The 20,060-nt window shown below is 41.1% G+C and overlaps 1 protein-coding gene across 3 annotated transcripts in view; it reads right to left on the minus strand.

Moving 5' to 3' along the window:
• PLCXD2 (phosphatidylinositol specific phospholipase C X domain containing 2) overlaps positions 1-20,060 on the minus strand; it is a 51,989-nt gene that overhangs the window by 22,265 nt on the left and 9,664 nt on the right. For 2 of the 3 annotated variants that reach the window (XM_066175033.1, XM_066175025.1), the window contains exons 2-3: positions 14,932-15,392; positions 13,469-13,710 (exon numbers count right to left, since the gene is read on the minus strand). In XM_066175033.1, the coding sequence (XP_066031130.1) occupies positions 13,469-13,710; positions 14,932-15,392 (703 nt within the window). Of the gene's footprint in view, positions 1-9,171; positions 11,029-13,468; positions 13,711-14,931; positions 15,393-20,060 lie in introns of those variants that run through there. The other variant, XM_066175017.1, reaches the window with a different exon arrangement.

Consider the following 20,060-nt stretch of genomic DNA (forward strand, 5'->3'; position numbering starts at 1 on the left):
CCACAGGCACAAAGGGGTTGTGACAACCGCTAAAGCCATACTGGCCCCCAAACCAAGGTCCCAGGAACAGGACAGGGCAACTGCACATCAACAACAGAACACATGGTAGGCACCTGGGATATACTGGAGAGCCTGGGCAGCTGCCAGCCCATGCCACCCCAGAAGCAGGGGGGGACAACATATTGCATTTCAGTTGGTATAAGGACAGTGAGAAGGATTTTTCTTCTTATCTTTTCTAAAGTGCCCTAACCAACCACTCACAGCTAGTGGGGCATGAAAACAAGGATTTCAAGCTGATTGCTTGTTAGCCATCTTCAAAAGCACACAGGTTTAATGGGTATTCCAATGTTCTCTGGAAGCTTGATTTTCAGCTGTTCTCCTCAGACCCTGCTAAAAACCTGGCTCTAACAGCCTCTTCTGTTCAAAGAGTCACAGGATTGTAACAGAGAAGAGAACAAATTCAATGGCCAAGTCTCTCATTTCAGTTTTGGGTAAACAGAATTGCACTATAATCTTGAGAAGCCAGTTCCCTGGTACATTTATTAATGCTGCGTACATTATCCTTCAGCCTTGGAAAGGGGACAAACTTAGCCTCAAGACAGGAGGAAGGAACATGTGGAAGGGAAATTGAGCTACTTAAAGAGTTCTTGTCCTTGGCAATAAATGCAAGAAAACAAGACTGTAATTATCTAGTTTGTTGCCATAAACAAGCAATTTTTTTTAGTAGCTTAGTTTTTAGTAAATCTTTCTAGGAGATGACAGTCAAACAACCATCTGAGAAAGCAATCTCCTCTGTGCACAAAATCCAGGTTATCTGAAGATCATAGAATTGCTTGGGGTAGAAGGGATCTTAAAGCACATTTAGTTTCAAGTCCCCCTTCCATACCTTCCACTAGACCAGGTTGCTCAAAACCTCATTGAACCTGGCCTTGAACACTTCCAGGGATGGGGCAGCCACAGCTTCTCTGAGAAGCCAGAGCCTCACTACCCTCACAGTGAAGAATTTCTTCCTAGCATCTAATGTAAACCTACTAGCAGTTTCAAATCATTCCTCCCTTGTCCTGTTACTACATGTTCTTGTAGAAAGCCCCTTTCCATCTTTCTCAGATTCCCTTCAAGTACTGGAATGCCACAACTAGGTCACCCCAAGCCTCCTCCTTTCCAGGCTGAACAATCCCAATTATCTTTCCCAATTTGGCACCACCCAAACTTTTTCCAGTACTAGTACTGTGTAAACAAGCAATTATTTGGTAGGAATTTCTAGGATCCTCCAAATTACATAGACTCTGCTAGTGTAAACTCTTCTTGTAGCAGCCTTGCTCTTCCTTTGTGGACATATTTCAGGAAACCTACACTGAGTTTCGAATTCATTCTGGCTCTTAAAGCCTGGGAGGATACATCTGGCCTAAAGTGTTTTTGCCAGCATTGTGCATGCCTGCACAGTGAACATGCCCAGCAGACGGGGAAAACCAGCCTTGGGAAATACCAGTTCATCTCTCCCTGTACGTCATTGTGGTGTGCAGCAAAGGAGTGAGCCTGGTGAGAGAGCCCGTGTCATTGATCCTCAGACAACCCCGTTACTAAGGGCAATTTTCAAGACAGATTGATGGGGGGCCAGAAGGGTATTATCTTTGCAATACACACTTCTTTATTTTTTTCTTCTGGCAATGACCAAAGCACATTTTCCAGCACTAACCGCTATCACACAGGATGAGTTAGTTGCTTCTAAGAGTTCAAGTCATGATCCTTCAAGAAAAGCAGAAATAAAGAACCATAACTATTGGCATTTGAGATATTTAGGCTGAAATACTAGCAATTGTTATTTTTCTCGGGAGAAAGGCCTGGCACGTATGTTATTTGCTGTCAGTGCAGCCGTTCAAAAGAAGCAATCAAATCACATTCAGCATATTTGCAAATGTGGAACTGCATTTAATGTATCAAATGAACTTTGTACTGGATGTGGTTCAAAGAGTGAACTTGGTGTAATAATTTGTTCTGTCTCAAAAAAAAGCATTCCAAACCAAGATCTTTATTTTTTGTTCCAAAGGGCAAGTTACAGCACTATCACTGCTGCATACCTTTCCTCCTCCCATTCCACTGCTCCAGCCTGTCTTGATGATTTTTATTTCTTTCTTGCATTCGTAATTTTAAGTTTTGCAATTTCAAGCAGGAAGAAAACCCGGGAATATCAAAATCCAACCCTTTGCTCAGTTGCTATGAGCAAAATGAAAGATGAATGTTCAGTAAAAAAATTAAAGAAAAATATTTTTACCACCTTTAATTCTCATTTACACAGACCTTACCAAATAAACATGTTCTTCTCCACCCGATCTGCCAAAGGATGATTTTGATGCAGGGAGAAACACCTCCTAGACTGTGGGATTTATTTTCCCTTTCTTAGAGAGTATTTGCAAGAAGAAACACGATAGAAATAACTTGGCTCTCAATTTATTTTGTATTTTGCATTCACAAATGTCTAGTCCAAGAGGAATTTGCTATTAGAGATGCAAACATACCTGAAGTGCCAAAGGTGCTGTCCCACAGTATAAAGTGAGGGGCTGGGGGATGTGGCTGGGCCAGCCATTTGCCTGTCCCTCTGCTGAGCCACCCAAACAGCATCTGCACAAACTGTATCAAAACTTCCTCATGATTACAACAGAGATGAAACAACAATGGCACCTGCAACTCTGGTCAAACAGAAAATACCGTTTCAAACCCAAGCATGAGATACCATCTGGGCTTTACACACACCAGCCAAGCTTTTATGCCATTTCACTGAAACCTGCAAGCCTTTGCATGAAGACCAACACAGTGTCCAGCATCTCCTGACCCACCAGAACCTTTTAAAAGGTTCATCCATCTGCCTCAGTCATAAAGGGACAGTCTGTGCTGGCATTCTACCATACATTTCCCACTTTATGCAGCTACCAGCTAAGCTCCCTTGATGCTCTAGTGCCTAATGAACTGCCAGTTGCTTCCTTTCCTCCACTGAGAAACTGCCCACAACAGATAAGGCAGCAGAAAATAACCCTTGCACCAGTTTTAGGTTAGAAACCAGGGTAAGGAATTGTATCTTGCAAAAAATGGGGTTGTTTTGCTTTTAAACTCTAGAGAACAGAAAAACCTCAAAGCAGACGTGAGAAGCATTCACCTCTCTGACATACTACCCAATTTATAGCTGTATGCAATTTCAGACCACAGATTATGTTGGAAACTTTAATCCACAAATTTGGCCATGTAAGCAGTTCTGCCATGGACATGCACTCACATTGGTTGCTAAAAGGAACAGTAGTGACTTTAAGGCCAAATTTTTATTTAACCTGCAGATATAAACCTACACAGCTATGTGTACAACAGAAGCTTCTTCCTTGAGCAGACTCTGCACCACCCCGAAGTTCTTCCTCCAAGGTATTCTTATTACTACTGCAGATAAGAGCTATACAAGAAAGAACAAAAACAAAAGCCATTTTCTACTCTAAGCAAATTTTGCTTTTAATTTAAACAAATCCCTAAACTGAGGGAAAGTTGATTTTCAGTGTTATTGTATTAATAGCTTATCCATACAGCAAGTTACCTGATAACGGTCCTGGTCACATTCACCATCTTTTCCAGAAGAATCCACTTGGTCTTGACTTCAGGCAGTGGCACAATCAGCTGAGTGGATCAAACCCTGATCCCCAAGAAGAGCAGCTGGAATCACTAACCAGCAGTAGTTCAAAATTCACTTGGTTTCTTTTTCCAGCATCTGCTCACCCAAGAGCATGACAAGCTCACCCCACTTAGTACATTTAAATTAGACAGAGGATTTTGGGTCAAATACTCTTCTAGTCTGATGCAAGTGCCTGGTGTGTCACCTAACTGATGAGAAGAATCAGTGACATTACCATTACTCAGCTCCAGAGCCTGCCAGCATTTTGCTCACCTTCCAGCTAGACGTGGAACGAGAGCAGCTGGCAGCATACACCAGGTTCCAAACTGGCTGTTCCTCAGATAGCATGGAGAAGTTTATCCTCCACGGCTAAAAGAACTGCATGCAGGTTCAGCAGCATCCCTTAAGAGGTAAACAGTAAGACACATGCAGTTCAGGTTTCTGTTTGAACAGCTAATCACAGGTTTGTGGCAACAGCGAAACTGGGTATAAAGGGTGTGCATAAATTTGTCACAGGACATGCTTCTACTTTTTGCAGTCCCATTACATGCTTTCAAAATAACAATTTGCTTCATGCATATATGTGCATGTACATACACGTGTGACCTTGTCCAGCATTACTAAAGGCACAGACTGAAAAAAAAAAATCTCCATTATATCCCCTGGGGAAGCAATACAATGAAATCATGCTCACTCTTGCACCTGAAGCCCCCCTAAGGTACAAAATCTTCCTGGCCTGGGGAAACAGTATATAGGGGGTAGGGGGTGAAAGCCACAGTGCCACTCCAAGCTATTTAACCATCAACTTTTTACACACTGGCAGCTTACGCCAGTCACTTTAGATTCGTGCTAAAAAGTATATTCTGAAAAAAATAGTAGCACACTCCCTGCCTTGAGCACAATGCAGATGTTACTGACACCTATGGTTAGCTTTGTTTGAGTCACTGCTAATGAAGGCTGGTTTGAAAACACCTACTTCGAGGTCTGCGACAACAGGTAGTAATTAAGTTCAGAATTCCCAGCTCTAACTTTGGGATTAAAAAAAAAAAATATCTACAGATAGCTCCCGCTCAGTCACCATTGTCTGAAAAAATGAGGGAATCAGGGCCATCCATTCTCTCCCTCTCCCGACCCACAGAACTCCCACATCTTCAAGAAGGCACGCTGAAAGCAACTCAAAGGAAGGGTGTGTCTGATCTCACTAGGTTACAAGCATCTCACATTAGCCCAGGCTCCAGGAATCATTATCAATGCTTTGTTTCCTGATCAAGTATTACAATGGAGCTTCACCACCTGTCTTACAGCATAGAGGCTGCACAGAAATTGTACTTGCCTTCCAGGACAGAACTGGATCCATGGATTAGCATGCTTTTGTCCCAGTGCAGTCAGGCAAAGATGTTAGCTCTGTGTACATACAAGTGCAAGCACACACTGATTTTAATCCTTTTGCACTACTACTTGCACTGAGAAGTTGTCAGCACATCCTAATAATAAGGATGTGGTCTGGGTCTGCCTACTTAGGAGACAAATGCAGCAAGATGTAGCACCTCAAAAAAATCCCAAACCAACCTTCAATGACACCATTCTGCATCAGACAAATTACTGAGCTCAACTGATGTTAGTTGACTCACAATGTAATCATCCTGTATCAAAACAGTCACCAGTACAGAACACACAGGGATTATTAGTTCAAGTTCTACTTTTTATTTTCAGGATTAAACCCCCCAATGATATAAAGCAGAAGAAACAGATGTAAACCCCAAATTTATCTGCAGTTCAGATGAGGCATCCTGGTTTCACAAAATTGAATCAGACAGGTGGGTAAAGCACACACTGCCAAAAGAAGACAAACTGGACAAAATAAATACTGAGAATTTGTAACTCCTCTTCACCTGGTCCCCTCTGCACCCTTTCACAGTATGAATAAAAAAATATCCACCTGGAAAATACATTTGACACTGAGAAAAATTAAAGAACCATCTAAATTATTTTTAAATAGGATGTACTGATCAACACTGCTTTCAAAATTAAGAATACACTGCAGTTCAATGTAGATGGTCTGACAGGTCTAACAGAGAGTAAGAGAAGTACTGTTGAAACAGACAACACACAATGCATAAATATTCAGGGATATAAAATATAAGCAGATTCAGCACACAGTTCTAAAGCTGATATTCCTATTCCAGTCCCTACAATTAACAGTTTACTTGGTAAGACTTGTAGAGAAATAAATACACATACAGAAGTAAACACACTTCAACAGAACAAATGTATTGAATTAGTGGGACTGATTATTTTTAATGCAAAATAGAGACTGATTTAACAACCTAAACCAAAGAGCCGATAGTATTACCTTTAAAGGGGTCATTAAGTAAACCACCATACTCTTACCACAGTTAGTCCTACATACAGGTCCTTAGCATAAAATTTATTTGCTCTTCACCATATGCTCTGGCTTCTTCTACCCATCTGTTGAACTAAAAACCAAAGCTGGAATAAAAAATTGTCAAAGAAGAAAAAAAAAACAACTTATTTTTCATTGCCAAAAGGACTGCATTTAGACCTGATCTACACTTCAAATAATTTTTTGAGTCAGTTCTGTTCCCCACATTAGACAATTTCTCTGTGTTTTAACTAGCATTGAAAATTTGCCTGAAGTTTTGTCCCGAACAGTGGTCCTCTGACCAAAAAATCTGCCTATTAGGGATTGGTAACTATGTGTCCAAGTCAAGATGAAAGTCTTACAAAAACAGCATATGGACGTCATATTAAATACTGCATATTCAAGTAAACCTCAAGTCACACGTGCTCAGTCAGATTCCAAAGGCAACCCTATTCTAAATCAAAATATTCATGTCCTCTATCTAAGTCCTAAGCCCTGGTCAGCTAAATGATGCATCAATGAACTCTTGACACCTGAGACAGGTATGCAAAGAAAGTATTTCCAAAGGCTTGGCCAGATGAGAATAGATGAGCATCTTGGCAGAAGCCCTTCTCCTGTTTGAGCCAAAATCCCCGCTCAAAACTGTTTTTCAACCTTACAGTTCAGGTGCTTTTTAAACTCCATCATTCAATTAAGTCAGTACCAACAACATCAAAACTCAGCATGCGTTAGGAGCAAAGACACCATTTCTCTATTATTCTTTCCTCCAAAGAGGCTGTTTAATAGAATATGGGCCTTTTTGCAGCCAGCATTTCTACTCCGTATCATTGAATTGTTAAGGTTGGACAAGACCTCCAAGACCATCAAGTCCATCACTGCTGTTTTATTTAAAACACTGTATCCTCAAGTGCCATATCCACACATTTTTGAACACTTCCAGAGATGGTGACTCCACCATTTCCCTACATAGTTTAATATATTATGACAGTAGTCCCCAAGTAAAACCCAACAGTTTTGTCAGTCTGAAAAATCTAGTACTAACTCCTTTTTGTTTTCACCTACAGGACACAGTAAGAGGCTAAAAACCCATAGGTGCTCCATTACAAACATCTACTACTTCCCATCAGCCCAGCCCCCCTCAATCCTTTTGTATATGTGCCATCAGGGATACACACAGAAGTCTACTGTGCCTCAAATATGCCCTTAAACTGCACATAGCAGCAATCAGTGTGAGCAGAGGAATGCCACCAGTGTGCTTGGCATTCAGGGACTGCACACCAGGAAGAGAAACAACAGTCATAAAAACACCGTATAACTAACCTGAATCCATAGTAACAAACCATATGTATAATTATTCAAGAATACACAGTTTAAGTTCTTTGCCTCAAGCAGCTGCTTGTTTTCTGGCTTCTCCTCTCCCAGCAGCTACAAAATAGTCAAGAGGTCAGAACAATTCTTCTAGGGAGGTTTTCTTCCCAGTCTGTTTAAAAGCGAACTCTACTGCTTTGGGGATATATAAACAAGACTAAAACTGCTGTATTCACCAGATGTTCATCTACACGAACAGTAAGAACCCCCTGCCTTCTCCTGTACCCATCTTTATTCTCCTCAAGCTCACACATCCTGACCTTGCAGGCTGTTATTTGCTGATCTCAGAGGCAGACTGCTCAGGGGCCAGACGTGGCCAAGAGCCTCAGTGTGAGCTGCAGCTCTGTCACTCACCTGCCAGACCTGCTCCGCTCTGCTGCCCAGAACTGGGCTAAGCACTGCCACACCTTCCATGTGGGCACTGGATACAAACTACTGCCCTACTTCCTTGATCCTCCCTTCCTGCCCAGCTCACCTTTTAATTTTGTAATGCTGGAAAATAGAGTCCACAGCCCAAAGTCCAAGCCTAGATGAGCTCCATTTTGCAAAGCATCAGGAAGTCTGGATATGTTTTGGTGTTGAGTAAGCAAGATAAGCCTATTATATGGATAGCTTTTCTCTGTGTAAGAGAATAGATGAAGGAAAGGTAGTTCATATTGCTTAGGATGGTTTCAGACAACCTTAGGACCAATTCTAAACACCAGCATGAATGCTGCCCAGAGTAGCCAAGGGAGATGTCATGTCATGGACAAGTGTTATCCTGTCAATTGCCCAACTCACCATTTAAGACTGTCAGGCTCCTCACATTGGAAGCACACCACCAAGCATGGCTCTGAAATGACACACAAGTCTCTTCCAACAGGCCAAACTTACAGAAATGTTTTCCCCCCACACAAACTTAACCATTAATACTAAATCTATTTTTCATTTCTTTTCCCCCTGCTAACACTCTTAACACCCAGCATGTTTCAAGAGGCAAGAACTAACAGCAAATATGTTTGAGAAATTTCTGAGTTTGCATTTAAAAATGTCTAACCAAAGCCCTGAGCTCATCCCATCTCTATTCAAATAAATACAGCAGAAGGACTAATACCAGTCATTACTGTGCATACACAATACAAATACTGGTTAAGCCAAATAAGTCTCTTTTGAGGCAGATAGATATATATGGTACAAAATATATTAAGGGTCAAATACAAACATCATATTCACTTCACTTTGCTTTGTCTTCTGGTTCTGCAGGGAACCTTGCAAAGGTATTATTTCTGCCTCACTGGTATTCAAGTCAAGTTACAGAATCACAGAATATTCTGGGTTGGAAGGAACCCATAAGGGTCACGAATCAAGCTCTCAAATGAATGATCCATACAGGGATCAAACCTTGGTGTTAACACCCAACTGACCACCAAGACAATTTGTAGAAGAAATCCACCGAAACCAAACCCACATGGAGTTTCAGCTGGGGCCATGAGTAAAGTAGCAGTAAACATAAAATTCAGCTAAGGAAAATCCAGGTATTTTAAATAAACTTGCAGACTGAACAGAACTGCTCAAAACAGGTTCTGACACTTTCATTAACAAGAAACAAAACAGAACAAATCCAATAAAAACCTTCTGCTGTGGTTTTAAAAGGGAGCATTAAACAACAAATTTTAACATAGTTCCCAAACCCTGATTTTTATGACTCATCTCCTATCACTGAGACACAAGTGGAAAGGAGAAAGACAGTGAGCGACAGGCACTTCCCTCACTCCCAACTCTCTTCGAGAAATGATTCAGTTAAAAAATTCAAGGAACTCTAACAAAAGCCATGTAAACAACAGATAAATCAGATTACAGTCTGCTCTGACCTCGGACAGGGTTCACATGGAAGGTTTCCAAACCTTTACATTTCTCCTGAGTTGTGACAAGCAAAGAAAGAAGGTTGAGATTTTTCACAGCTGTCAGACCATGATGGCAGACACAGGATAAAACAACAAAATAAAAAATAAATCTGGGGATGAATTTTTCCTTTGAATTAAATAAATATAAAGACAATCCATTCTATAATAAATAAGCTTAGCGATAAATAAAAATTCATAGTCAGTGAATAATTAGTGCACCAATTGTTGCCTCAGGAAGATGACTGAGCAGTGTCTCATCTGCTAATCAATCCCTTTTGTGCCTTTTTAAACAAAAAAAAAATGAAGATAAATCAGACCATCAGCTAGTAAATTAAGTGCTGATAAGTACCAACATATGATTACATTGGCTTAAACATACATGGTCGCATTTCATTGTGAACCAGCACAAAAGTAAGTATGACTAAAGAAAGAAGCAGAACTAACACCTGGCTGTGCTTGTGCAATTATTGCTTACTCTGTCACAAGCAGGTGAAGGCTGGAGAAATTTCTCCCTTTATAGGTGTGTCTCTCTGTCCACAAGCACAGCTTTCAGGTCTGACTGCAGACATCATTGTCCCATCACAAATCACAGTGATCCAATATTTGGGCTTTGAGCAGTCCCTGTCAGCTCCCATTCTCTGAATATCAAGCAAGCCCTCACTTAGCCCACCTCCTTCCAGAGAAGAGCTGCCTGAGTGAGAGACTGTCCCCAAAGAAAATCTGATGGATTAAAAAACTGCAAGTGACCAATAGGTAAAAGAGAAAGGTTATGCTGTAGTTTCCTAAATGTCCCAGGAATTCAGGAAAATTAATGTTTCCCATATGTCACAGGAAACAGGAATTCAGACTTGAGTTGTAATCCTCAAAATTTGAGGACTGAAATATTCTCCAAATTAATGACAAAAGAAATACACTTAAACACGGTTACAATTAATGTACTGAAGTAATAAAGTAAAATAAAGAGGTCAAGAAGAAAGATTGTGCCAAGCCTACACCTCTTAGGCCCAAAGGACAGTTTGGATATTTAACGCAGTGTTAACAGCTTCTCCCTGAACAGCAGTATTGTCTCTTCAAGTAAGTCAGAGGTAGTGTATAAAACAGCATAATGAACAGAGCAGCAGCCTCCAGCTGAGCCCAACTATGCCAGTGGTGGCCCAAGAACAATGCCACTCTGGTCACGCTGCCATTATATCAGCAGCAATCCCTGGAGTGAGCCCTGGCCATGGAAGTGGGCAGGATGCACTCGCAGAGGCGCTGGGAGCATGGTCACCAGGGAGATGTGCACCACAATGGGGTACATCTGCTCCAGAGGCCAGCCCCTGTTGGCAGCAGATGTGTGTGCACAGATCAGCCAAACAGAGCACAGACAGACAGACAGACGCAGCAGCACTCACACAGCACTGGGCTCACTCAGGTCCACACGGCTCCAGGAGATGGGACCTGGCTGTATGTGATGTTTAACCACGTTTCCTCCAGGAAACCTTTTTTCATAAAGAGAGATTACAGTAGGTTTCACTTGACAAGTAAAACATTTAGCATAGTTCAAAAACGTCCACAAGGAGCACAAGTGGGACACAGCAATCAGGATTTAAGTGTCAGATTCTTCCTCTTCCAAAAGGAGGTCGTTCAGTGCAATAACTGTAGCAGCAAAGTCAACCAACTCCACAAAGTCTGATGTAATTATGTTAACACCCATAACACCAGGCTTCTGTTCTTTCACCCAATTCAAAATCATGGGCAAATTCCTAAAGAAATTGAAATAAAGACAATTAAACACTTTAAAAGAGGCACTTTTCTATACATACTGTACTCATTTCAAACACAACATGCTGTTTACAAAATATATTATCTCATATTTGTGATCAGGGCCTGGCTGTCACCCTAAATGCAACTGGCTGATGAGACGAGTGCTTAACACAGCACATGGTCATTAGCTATCAAACAGACATATTGGTCAGTCATCAATCCCAACTAGCAGCCATACAAGACCCCTCTATATTCACTGGGCAGCTGGTGCTTCAGGATTTAACACTGCACTACAATTTTCTCCACCGTGGTTTGTTTTGACCCAAGCACATGTTAAGTCAAATGCTCAATTTCACAGCAGACCAGTGTAACACAAAGCAAGGCTATACCTGGCCCAAGATGCTCCCATGCCCTTCTCTGCTTCAGGGTGGGCAGGAAAAAAGTTGTTGGAGGCAGCACATTGCATTTCTCCCAAAGTCTCTCCAGCCTCTAGACCCACTCAGAGCAATGAGGTCAGGGAAACTAAACCTAGAATGAAGCTGTCAGCTCCTTAGTGGTTGAACATCCTGCTATAATCACTATAACTGGATAAAGGAGAGGTGTGTCAGGAACTGAGTTAAATGAAATTAGAAATTCTACCACAGGGAGAAATTTCAAGTAATTTCTTGGACACACTGCAAGTCAGAAGTCCACACCATCTTTCTTGCACTCTAACATGAAACACCATGCTTATCAACAGTTAGACACATGCTAAATATGTCAGCATTATTTAGATTAGTGCTGTAACACGTGTACATTATTTGAGAAGGTGGTAGGCTAGCAAATTAGCTAACAGGATGATGAAGAGAAAAAAGCAAACCCAAAAAACTTAAAAAACACTTCACTCCTGCTGCATCAGGACAATAAAAGAAAAACTTATCAAGAACTATGAGTGAAGGCATAATTACTGCCAGGGGACACACCAGACTCCAGCCAGCTAAGGGTGACTTGTTTAAAGTCTCCTTTAGCAAGAGCTCAAGAACACTTAAATATTCAAATTCAGGGCAAAATTTCCATACAAGAAGGCAGGCATACACAAAAAAACCTGCAGAGACAGATTTGCATATCAGCTAGCTTGTGCAAACGCACACAAGTAATCGTGCTTATGCAAACAGCACCTATTTGGAACTTTCGGTTTGACTGCAAACAAGTGGTAAGGATGAAGGAAAGTGATGGACTTGAAAGCAGGCTTCCCGCTAACGGTGGCTTAGCGCACAGGTCTGTGCCAGGAGACCCTCGAAACAGAGCTGCTCGCCCATTCCACGAAACGCAACCATCCTTTGGCAGTTTCGGTCCAGGAATTCCGTCCTGGCTCGGCGCTCGCGGGCCCCCAGCGCCACCTGGTGCCGAGCGCGGCCCCGACACCAAACTCCAACAGCGGCGGGTTTACCCGGGCTTGTGCCAGAATAACGCCTCAACAGGAACGGGACTGGTTATACCTAACCTGCCATATTCTTATTCACGGAATCACTGAATGGCCTGGGCGGGAAAGGACCTTAAATATCATCGCATTCCAGTAGCCCTTGCCGTTTGCAGGGACACCTTCCCCTAGAACAGGTTGCTCAGAGCCTGACCCAACGTGGCCTTGAACACTTCCAGGGAATGGGGCATCCACAAGTTCTCCAGGCAACCTGTACTAGGGCCTCACCACTCTCACAGTAAAGAATTTCTTCCTAATATCCAAGAGGACTTCTACAGTTCTGGTAATTTTTAGCAAATGGGCTATAAGGTGATAATTCCATAAAATGAATCATATGGAACTATCCTGGTCATGCTGTTAATGCTAATAAAAATCACTGGTGCTCCATGCTAATCAAATCAAAACCCTCTTACAGTGACCTTCCTCATAGGAAAATTACTTATACAATGGTCAGTGGTATTAAAAAAAGTCAAATGGCGAATCTAATTTTTGGAAAACCTTCCCCCCACCGCCCCATAAAAATACAAGGTAAAATACTGCCCTAGGCCACACATCTCTGGCCATTACTGAAATTAATGAGACATTTGTATGGACAAAACAAATGCAAAACTAAGTCCAGAAATAAGTAGTTTTCCTCTGTGGCACAAGCTTTTTTCACCCCCCTAAACTCAACTTCAGCCAGTCTGAAATGAATCATTGCTTTGAAGCCACACATTCATCCTACATTTTACACAATCAAATCACATTCAGGAAAATGTTCCAATTACTAGGAAACACATATATATCCTGTTACTTTATTATTTGTACTAACTCTTTATTTTTAATGATTGCAAATATCTCTCATGAACAACAGTACTGAGCGAAACTGCATGCTTTCAGCAAGCCTAAGCAAACACTGCCTAGTCTCTTGCTTGTTCAGTGCCACTTTCAACACAAGACATGTTAAGTAAAGAACTGAGAAAACCAAGACAAGTCCTTACCTATGAACAAGTGTGTTCTTCAGACCACGAACTAGATGCCGTGCAATTGTTTTCACTCGAGGTGTGAGAATTGCTTGGGATACATGGAAAGTCCCATAACGACTTCGTTCCCCAAGTGTGGTCTCCAGGAACTGCAGCAGTTTGTGCACATTAGTTGTATTAGCCCATGGTGCTGGCATTTTATTACCTGGCCACAGGAAGGGATATTCCTGATGCAAAGGGTGGTGATAAAATATAAGAACCTAACAGAACAAAAAAAGAAGAAAACCAAACCAAAATAATAATTACAAAAAAACCCCAACAAAAAAATCACTATTATTATATCTTTATTTGAATAGGCTGCTGCATGGGTTTATGTCCACACAATACTCTTGCAACTAGCATAGCAGTGAAGAGGACCAAACAAAAAGAAGGTGCTCTTGAGTCATGAGTGTCAGTATATTTGTTGCACTACTGCCAAAGGAGGTAGAGATAAATTTGTTCAGCTTTGAGAACAGGATTGCTTTAGGCTTTACAGGTCATCAGTTTAAAATGATAAAGTTGCCTCTGTCATTTAAAGAGCTCATCTTAAATGTATTGCAACTTCTTACTGCCAGAAAATACTACATCTGTACTTGAAATAAAGGATTTTAGCAGTCTTGCCATCTCCTGAATACCTCCTACTATGAGGGTAAAGTGTGCTGGGCTGATTGGCACATGACTGACGTACTGGCATCGTGCTCACATTTGCTGCATGAGAAACCAAAGCCAGTTCTGCTGTCAGCAAAACTGTCAAATCCAGTTAGTCTTTTATACCTTGTAAGGTGCTTCTCTACAGCACAAAGAGGCAAGGCTTTTTACTAACACCCACATTTACACGAGATTCATTTTGAACCCTAGCATTGACAGCACCAGTTCGGAACAATTCCTCAAAGACTCATTTCCAGTTTAAGAATTATGTGCTGCTGCTGAAACCCTTATCTGGTCTCAGCTTTTGTGTACCTATGGCAGCAGTTAACAGAGAAGAGGCATTAACCTCACCTCTGCAGATCTGGATGGCTGCAAAGGAGGTAAGAAATTCAGTCCGTATCTTAGTCATGTTAAAGCTTATATGCTTCACACTGGCCAGAAAGACAACAGTTAATGAAATTTTCACCAACACATGTCTGCACTACCTGACCTTCCAGAAGAGAAAACCCTTTGTGAGAAGCACAACGCTCCCTGGACACTATAGTTTAATTATGTAACAAACATGCTTGGGAGCAGGACAGACTGGCCAGTCTGGATCCCCTCTGGATGTGGGGATACACAGCTGCATGTAAATGGAGGAAAACATGCACAATACAGAGGAGGCCCTAGTGGGCTTTGAGTTAACCATCAGCAGCATCCTTGGTCCAATACCTGTGAGTGGGAGCTACACCCAGCCTGTCTCTTCAAAATCTTAATATTTTGGATTTGAAAAACATTAAACATCCTTTCCCTACCTGGTGTTTCTTCTCCCACATGTACAGTAATGTCACATATTCTACACATTCAACACAACAAAGTTTGGATTCAAATGCTGAGTGGATCCTGCTGATCAAGAAGTGGTGATGGCTGTCATCCATGGCATAAAAATGATTGAAATCCAAGAAGATTACTTCCTTGGGGTGCTGCTCAAGAAAACTATTCATCTCCTCCAGCCCATCCCATACTTTGATGCCAAACAAGCCATGTATGAAGTAAATCTCTTGTCCTATTTCCCCAGGTTTGGAAGATACACGAAGATCAAAGTAGCGGATGCCACCTTCCAACTGCTCTTTGAAAGTCAAATTTTGAGTCACTGACCATTTCTTTATGATCTTTCTAACCAAAGAAATTCTGGCCAAACGTTTGATGGCTGTTGCTTGGTCTGGTCCCACGGGAGATTTCTCATCAACCCAGTAGCTGAAAGAATCATGTGATCCTAGAAAAAAAAGCCAAGAAAAATAATTTTAGAAAAAGTGACTCTCCCAACACACATATACCCATGTGCCCTGAAAACTGTATGCTTCAGGGGTGCAGAAGCATTACACTCACATGTGGGTCTTTCAGACTATCCTTTACACCTTCCTTTTCCCTGACAGTATAACAAGACTTAAATTTAAGGTTCTCAGTTTGAATTGCTTTCTTGGATGAGCTCCCAATTTCAGTGCTCCCTGAACACCACAAAACAAACATTTGTGGTAAAGGGAAACTTCCTTCTAACCTTGCTTCATTCCTTCCTTTACAAACTACAAATCAACCCCCACAGCTCTCCCAGAGCCTGGTGTATGACTGATCTAGGATGAGACTTCAGATTCATTTTAAGAATCTGAGACTTTATTTTGACCTGGTAAATTCAACTGTAATCTTATACACCAAACAACTTGAAACAGGTATTTTTATTCACATAATGGACTGAGGGATCTGCACGTGCCTTACCAGCACATCTCACCTTCGCCCCGAGATAAATGATAAGTTGTTTGATAAATGATTAGTAGTTTGAACAGTGGGAAATGACTGGCTGGACTTAGAGGTGGAACAATTGAACACACCACCAGTTACAGTGTGGATAGATGCCAAACTAATGTTAAACAAGCTCATTAACATGTCTTTTACCTGGCATGCTTTTGAGTGACCAAAGACATAATGAACAGAAAAGTCATCAAAAAAATACAACCAACAATCAAAATTACCAGTCCCTACCAAAATAATGGACATCCAAAAAAAGCTGCTGTAACACAATCTATACCTTGGCAGAAAAACTGCATCTCCAATTTAAAATTTTTGCTTATTAGAAAAACCTCCAATTGAAAATTTAGTAGTAAATGGGAAAAAAAAAACCTGAGAAGTAACAAAATTCCAAAATAAAAGTTTCAGAATCAATGAAATATTCCTACCTTAACCAAGTCAGTAACAGAACAAAGAGTGAAAAGGCAGTGTGTCTTGGTCTGCACTGTACCAGAACAGCATAAAGCAAAGACTGGCAGCAGCTGATCCACAGCAGACTGGGATTTACCAGGGATTTCTAATCATTTCCACCAGGCACCAGCAATCTAGCCAAGAAGCTGCAGCTGCTCCAGGCTCACCTTCCTTGTGAAGCTCCTGCCAGCAACAACACTGTTAGGAGCTCTAACAGACCTTGCTACCCTTTGTCTTCAGGACAGCAGAAGAGAGTTTGCCCATTAAGCCAAACCCCACCTGCTACCTGTGGACCCACTTGCTGAAGTGCAGAGAAAGCATTTTCAGCCAAGCAGCTCATTTTCCAGCTGCCACAAGGTACAGTGACCAGGCACCATGCTGCTGGCACCAGCGTTTTACATTCCTACATGCTTGTCCCTGCTTCTAGGACTATGCTTTTCTTGAATTTCCTCCTCTACCTCAGTCTGCAACTCTTGAAAATACCTATTTGTCATATTCAACCTCAAGGTAACATTTGAAGCATTCACAGCCTCCTTTATCCAAACCTTTTATTTACGTACCCCTGCTCACTTGAATGCTGATGCATTTCCTGTGATGCAAGATCAGAGCTACAAACAAGATTATGATCTCAACTGGATTATCTTGTTCGCATTTTTAATCCAGATAAAAGAACAAACTGTGGGTAAACTAAACATCACTTCTGAATAACCTTAAATGCACTGTTTCCATGGATTTCAGCTACTTTAAAACTAGTGAACAGATAGTGTGAAGGTTAGTTTTCCAGTTTCACAAATGGACACTAAAACTAACACTCTCCAAGAATTCTTCACATCATTTGTAAAAGTGGATCTCTGTTATGGCTTTCCATTCAGTCTTCTAGACAGAAGTGAGAAGTGCCAAAGACGCCAGCTTAAGCAGTTTTTTAGTACCTATCCCAGTAAACTACAAGACAAAGTGGCTGTCAGCTGTGGAACAACACCCAGATTTCCCCATCTCCAAGCATGCAAGCCCAAACATTTCAGAAGTCGTGATGCGTCAAACTGTAGTTTACAGATACTAGAGCTTCATCTACCTCCCTGCACAGCAGGAGTCATTCAAGCTTCTATAATATTTGGAAAGTAGACTTTAATCACGAGGGGCTTACCTTCTACCTTGGAATTAGTTGCTCTGCACAAAGAAATCTTTCATTTGGTTGTGTTTTTTGTTCGGTTTTTTCCTAGTTCTTAATTCTATAAGTTTTTATTTTTTCTTCTGTTTAGGTCACTGTAAAGATGGTTTAACATCGTAGAAAAATGACATAAGAAATATTTTCATTTTAACTAAGACAGTGCAGAATCCTTGAGACCTCTAGGAGTCACTCACACCATTTTGCTCCCTCAGAGCGATAATTCTGACTTATAAAGGAATGAGAATTTTATCTGGCCACTAATATATTGTTGTCACCTTGGAATTGTCTAAGTAAATCTGAACCAAAAAACAACTCGTTTTCCTAGTTCTGATCATTCCCTTTACAGCTACAAAAGTCTTTCCTTTGCAGTTTGTCACTTACAAGGTACTTTTAAGGATACAAAGAGCAAATTTTCTCCCTGCACTATCACAAACGAAATTCTATTTCTAGCCTAGCACTAGAAAGCAATATTAAAAAAAAACCAACAAAACCAAGTCAGCACATTGCAACATTTTCAACATATAGTTTAAAAAGTGCACTCCTTAACAGCAAACTAAACTATATGTGACATGCTTCTATAGTTAGAGAAGATCCTATTAACTCCTGCCCCATGGCTCTGCTAAAAGCCTAGGAAATGGAGTTTCCCTTCTACATCAAAGTCAACATGTATACCTAGATATAACCAAGCAGAACATGAGTTGGAGCATTTGCAAAACGTATCTTCCTTTTCACTGTTGGTAGCACATCACCTTCTAAGGAGGGCAGGGGAGCATCACAAATTCTATTGATTATTCTATGATAAATACTGAGGCTGGAAAGACAGCATAATCTCAATGAAGTCTTCAGTGGTCATTTAAAAAAGCCAGTCACCAATATCTAGGCCAAACCTGAACCCACAATGTTTTGACTCCGGTAAGAGTAAAAAAAAACCCAAACCAAAACCCTGCAGCAACAGCACTGGATGCCTGTGGGGTAACAGCAAAGTAAAGACCCACATCCTCCACCAGGCCCTTCTTAAATTTAAGTTTACTGTGATACACTACCAGCCCCAGCACTGCCTTTTAATATAGCTTAGCTGCGATGTTAAGTACATGCTAAGGTGATTACATCATGATGTCAAAATAATCCCTGCTCTCCTTCACTCTAATCCTAAGATAAAAAGTCATGACATTCTGCTGCTATGGGAGGAGCCAAGATGCTTGCTGATACATATGATACAGCAAGATTTCTTTTTAAAAAAACCTAACGTAAACCAACCCAAATCTGTAACACTTCAAAGGCAAAGGGCAGAGCCTACATCCCAAGAATGGAGCAGACCAGCCCCGTTTTGTCAGGAGCTCAGTGCAAGAGCTGCTCTGCAGATTCTCAATTCATGTCTAACACAAGGATGTGTGAAGGTACTTGGACACTGCCCAGTGACAGCAGCAAGTTCCTGGACAGAGCAAGAATCACAGAACTCTCAAAAGCAACATACTCTCTAAAGTCTTTTCCACGTGTAAAAAAATCCCTCACCATCTGTTGTTCCCCACCGCACAATGTGCATTGCCTCAAATTATGCTGAGTACTTTTCTTGGGAAAAAAACTACCTCAAGAATTACTGAAGCAAGACATTCACACTACAATTAACAACGTAAATATAAATAACACCCTATTCAGTAAAGCTGTTCCTTAAATCTGTTGACTGTGGACAAAGCAACTAACAAAACTAAGTGTTTATAACCTCCACCTCACCCACTGAGAAGTCAAAAGGCAGAGAAGGGCCAAGAAACTTTGTCCTCGTCCTTTAAGCAAGGAGAGGCCAGAAGCTCAGCCTGAACCACCTCGAAAGCATGTTCCTGCACATGCAGGACACGGATTTACTGTAGATGAGACCAGATTAGTGTTCAGACTGCAAACCTTACTGAGCTGCTTTAGTGACATGCCACCAGTCTGGTGCTCAGCTCTTCCCAAAACCAAGCCAGACACAGGAAATAAAACATAGAGATGATGATTTGCCAAATGCCTCCAACTGGGTGAAGATGTGCAGCGTGAAGTAGCAACCATTAAATTTAATCATGAAAGAGACTGCACATTCAAAGACAAAAATTAGGTGATTTCTAATCAGCTGGCAGCTTTATTTCAGTTTCATTTCTTTTATCTGACAAAGACTGGTTGCTTCAAGGAAAGAAGTCACATGCCATCAAATGCCCAGATATTTAACTATCACAGGCTCAGTTACAGATAGAGTAATATTATATAGGTATCCTCCAGATGCCAGACTTAAAATGATGGATAGACCTCTTAATTTTATCCCAGTAAATGGAACTGTGGTTTAAATTTCATTCGTATCTTTAAACATCTTTTTTCTTCTGCTTATACTAATTCCTCAAGTTAATTGTATGTTAAACAGCTCACTTTTCAATTCAATTTATATATTAAATAGATTGTAATTCACTGGTCAGGATGACTTTTTGTTGAAGCCCTTGTGCTAATTGTTAGACAGCAGCCTTTCATCATCACCTCTGCAGTAAAATCTGACTTCCC

This window comes from Chamaea fasciata, unplaced genomic scaffold (genome assembly GCF_029207755.1).
Source record: "Chamaea fasciata isolate MVZ Bird 193981 ecotype frontalis unplaced genomic scaffold, bChaFas1.0.hap1 SCAF_2, whole genome shotgun sequence".
Lineage (NCBI taxonomy): Eukaryota > Metazoa > Chordata > Aves > Passeriformes > Sylviidae > Chamaea > Chamaea fasciata.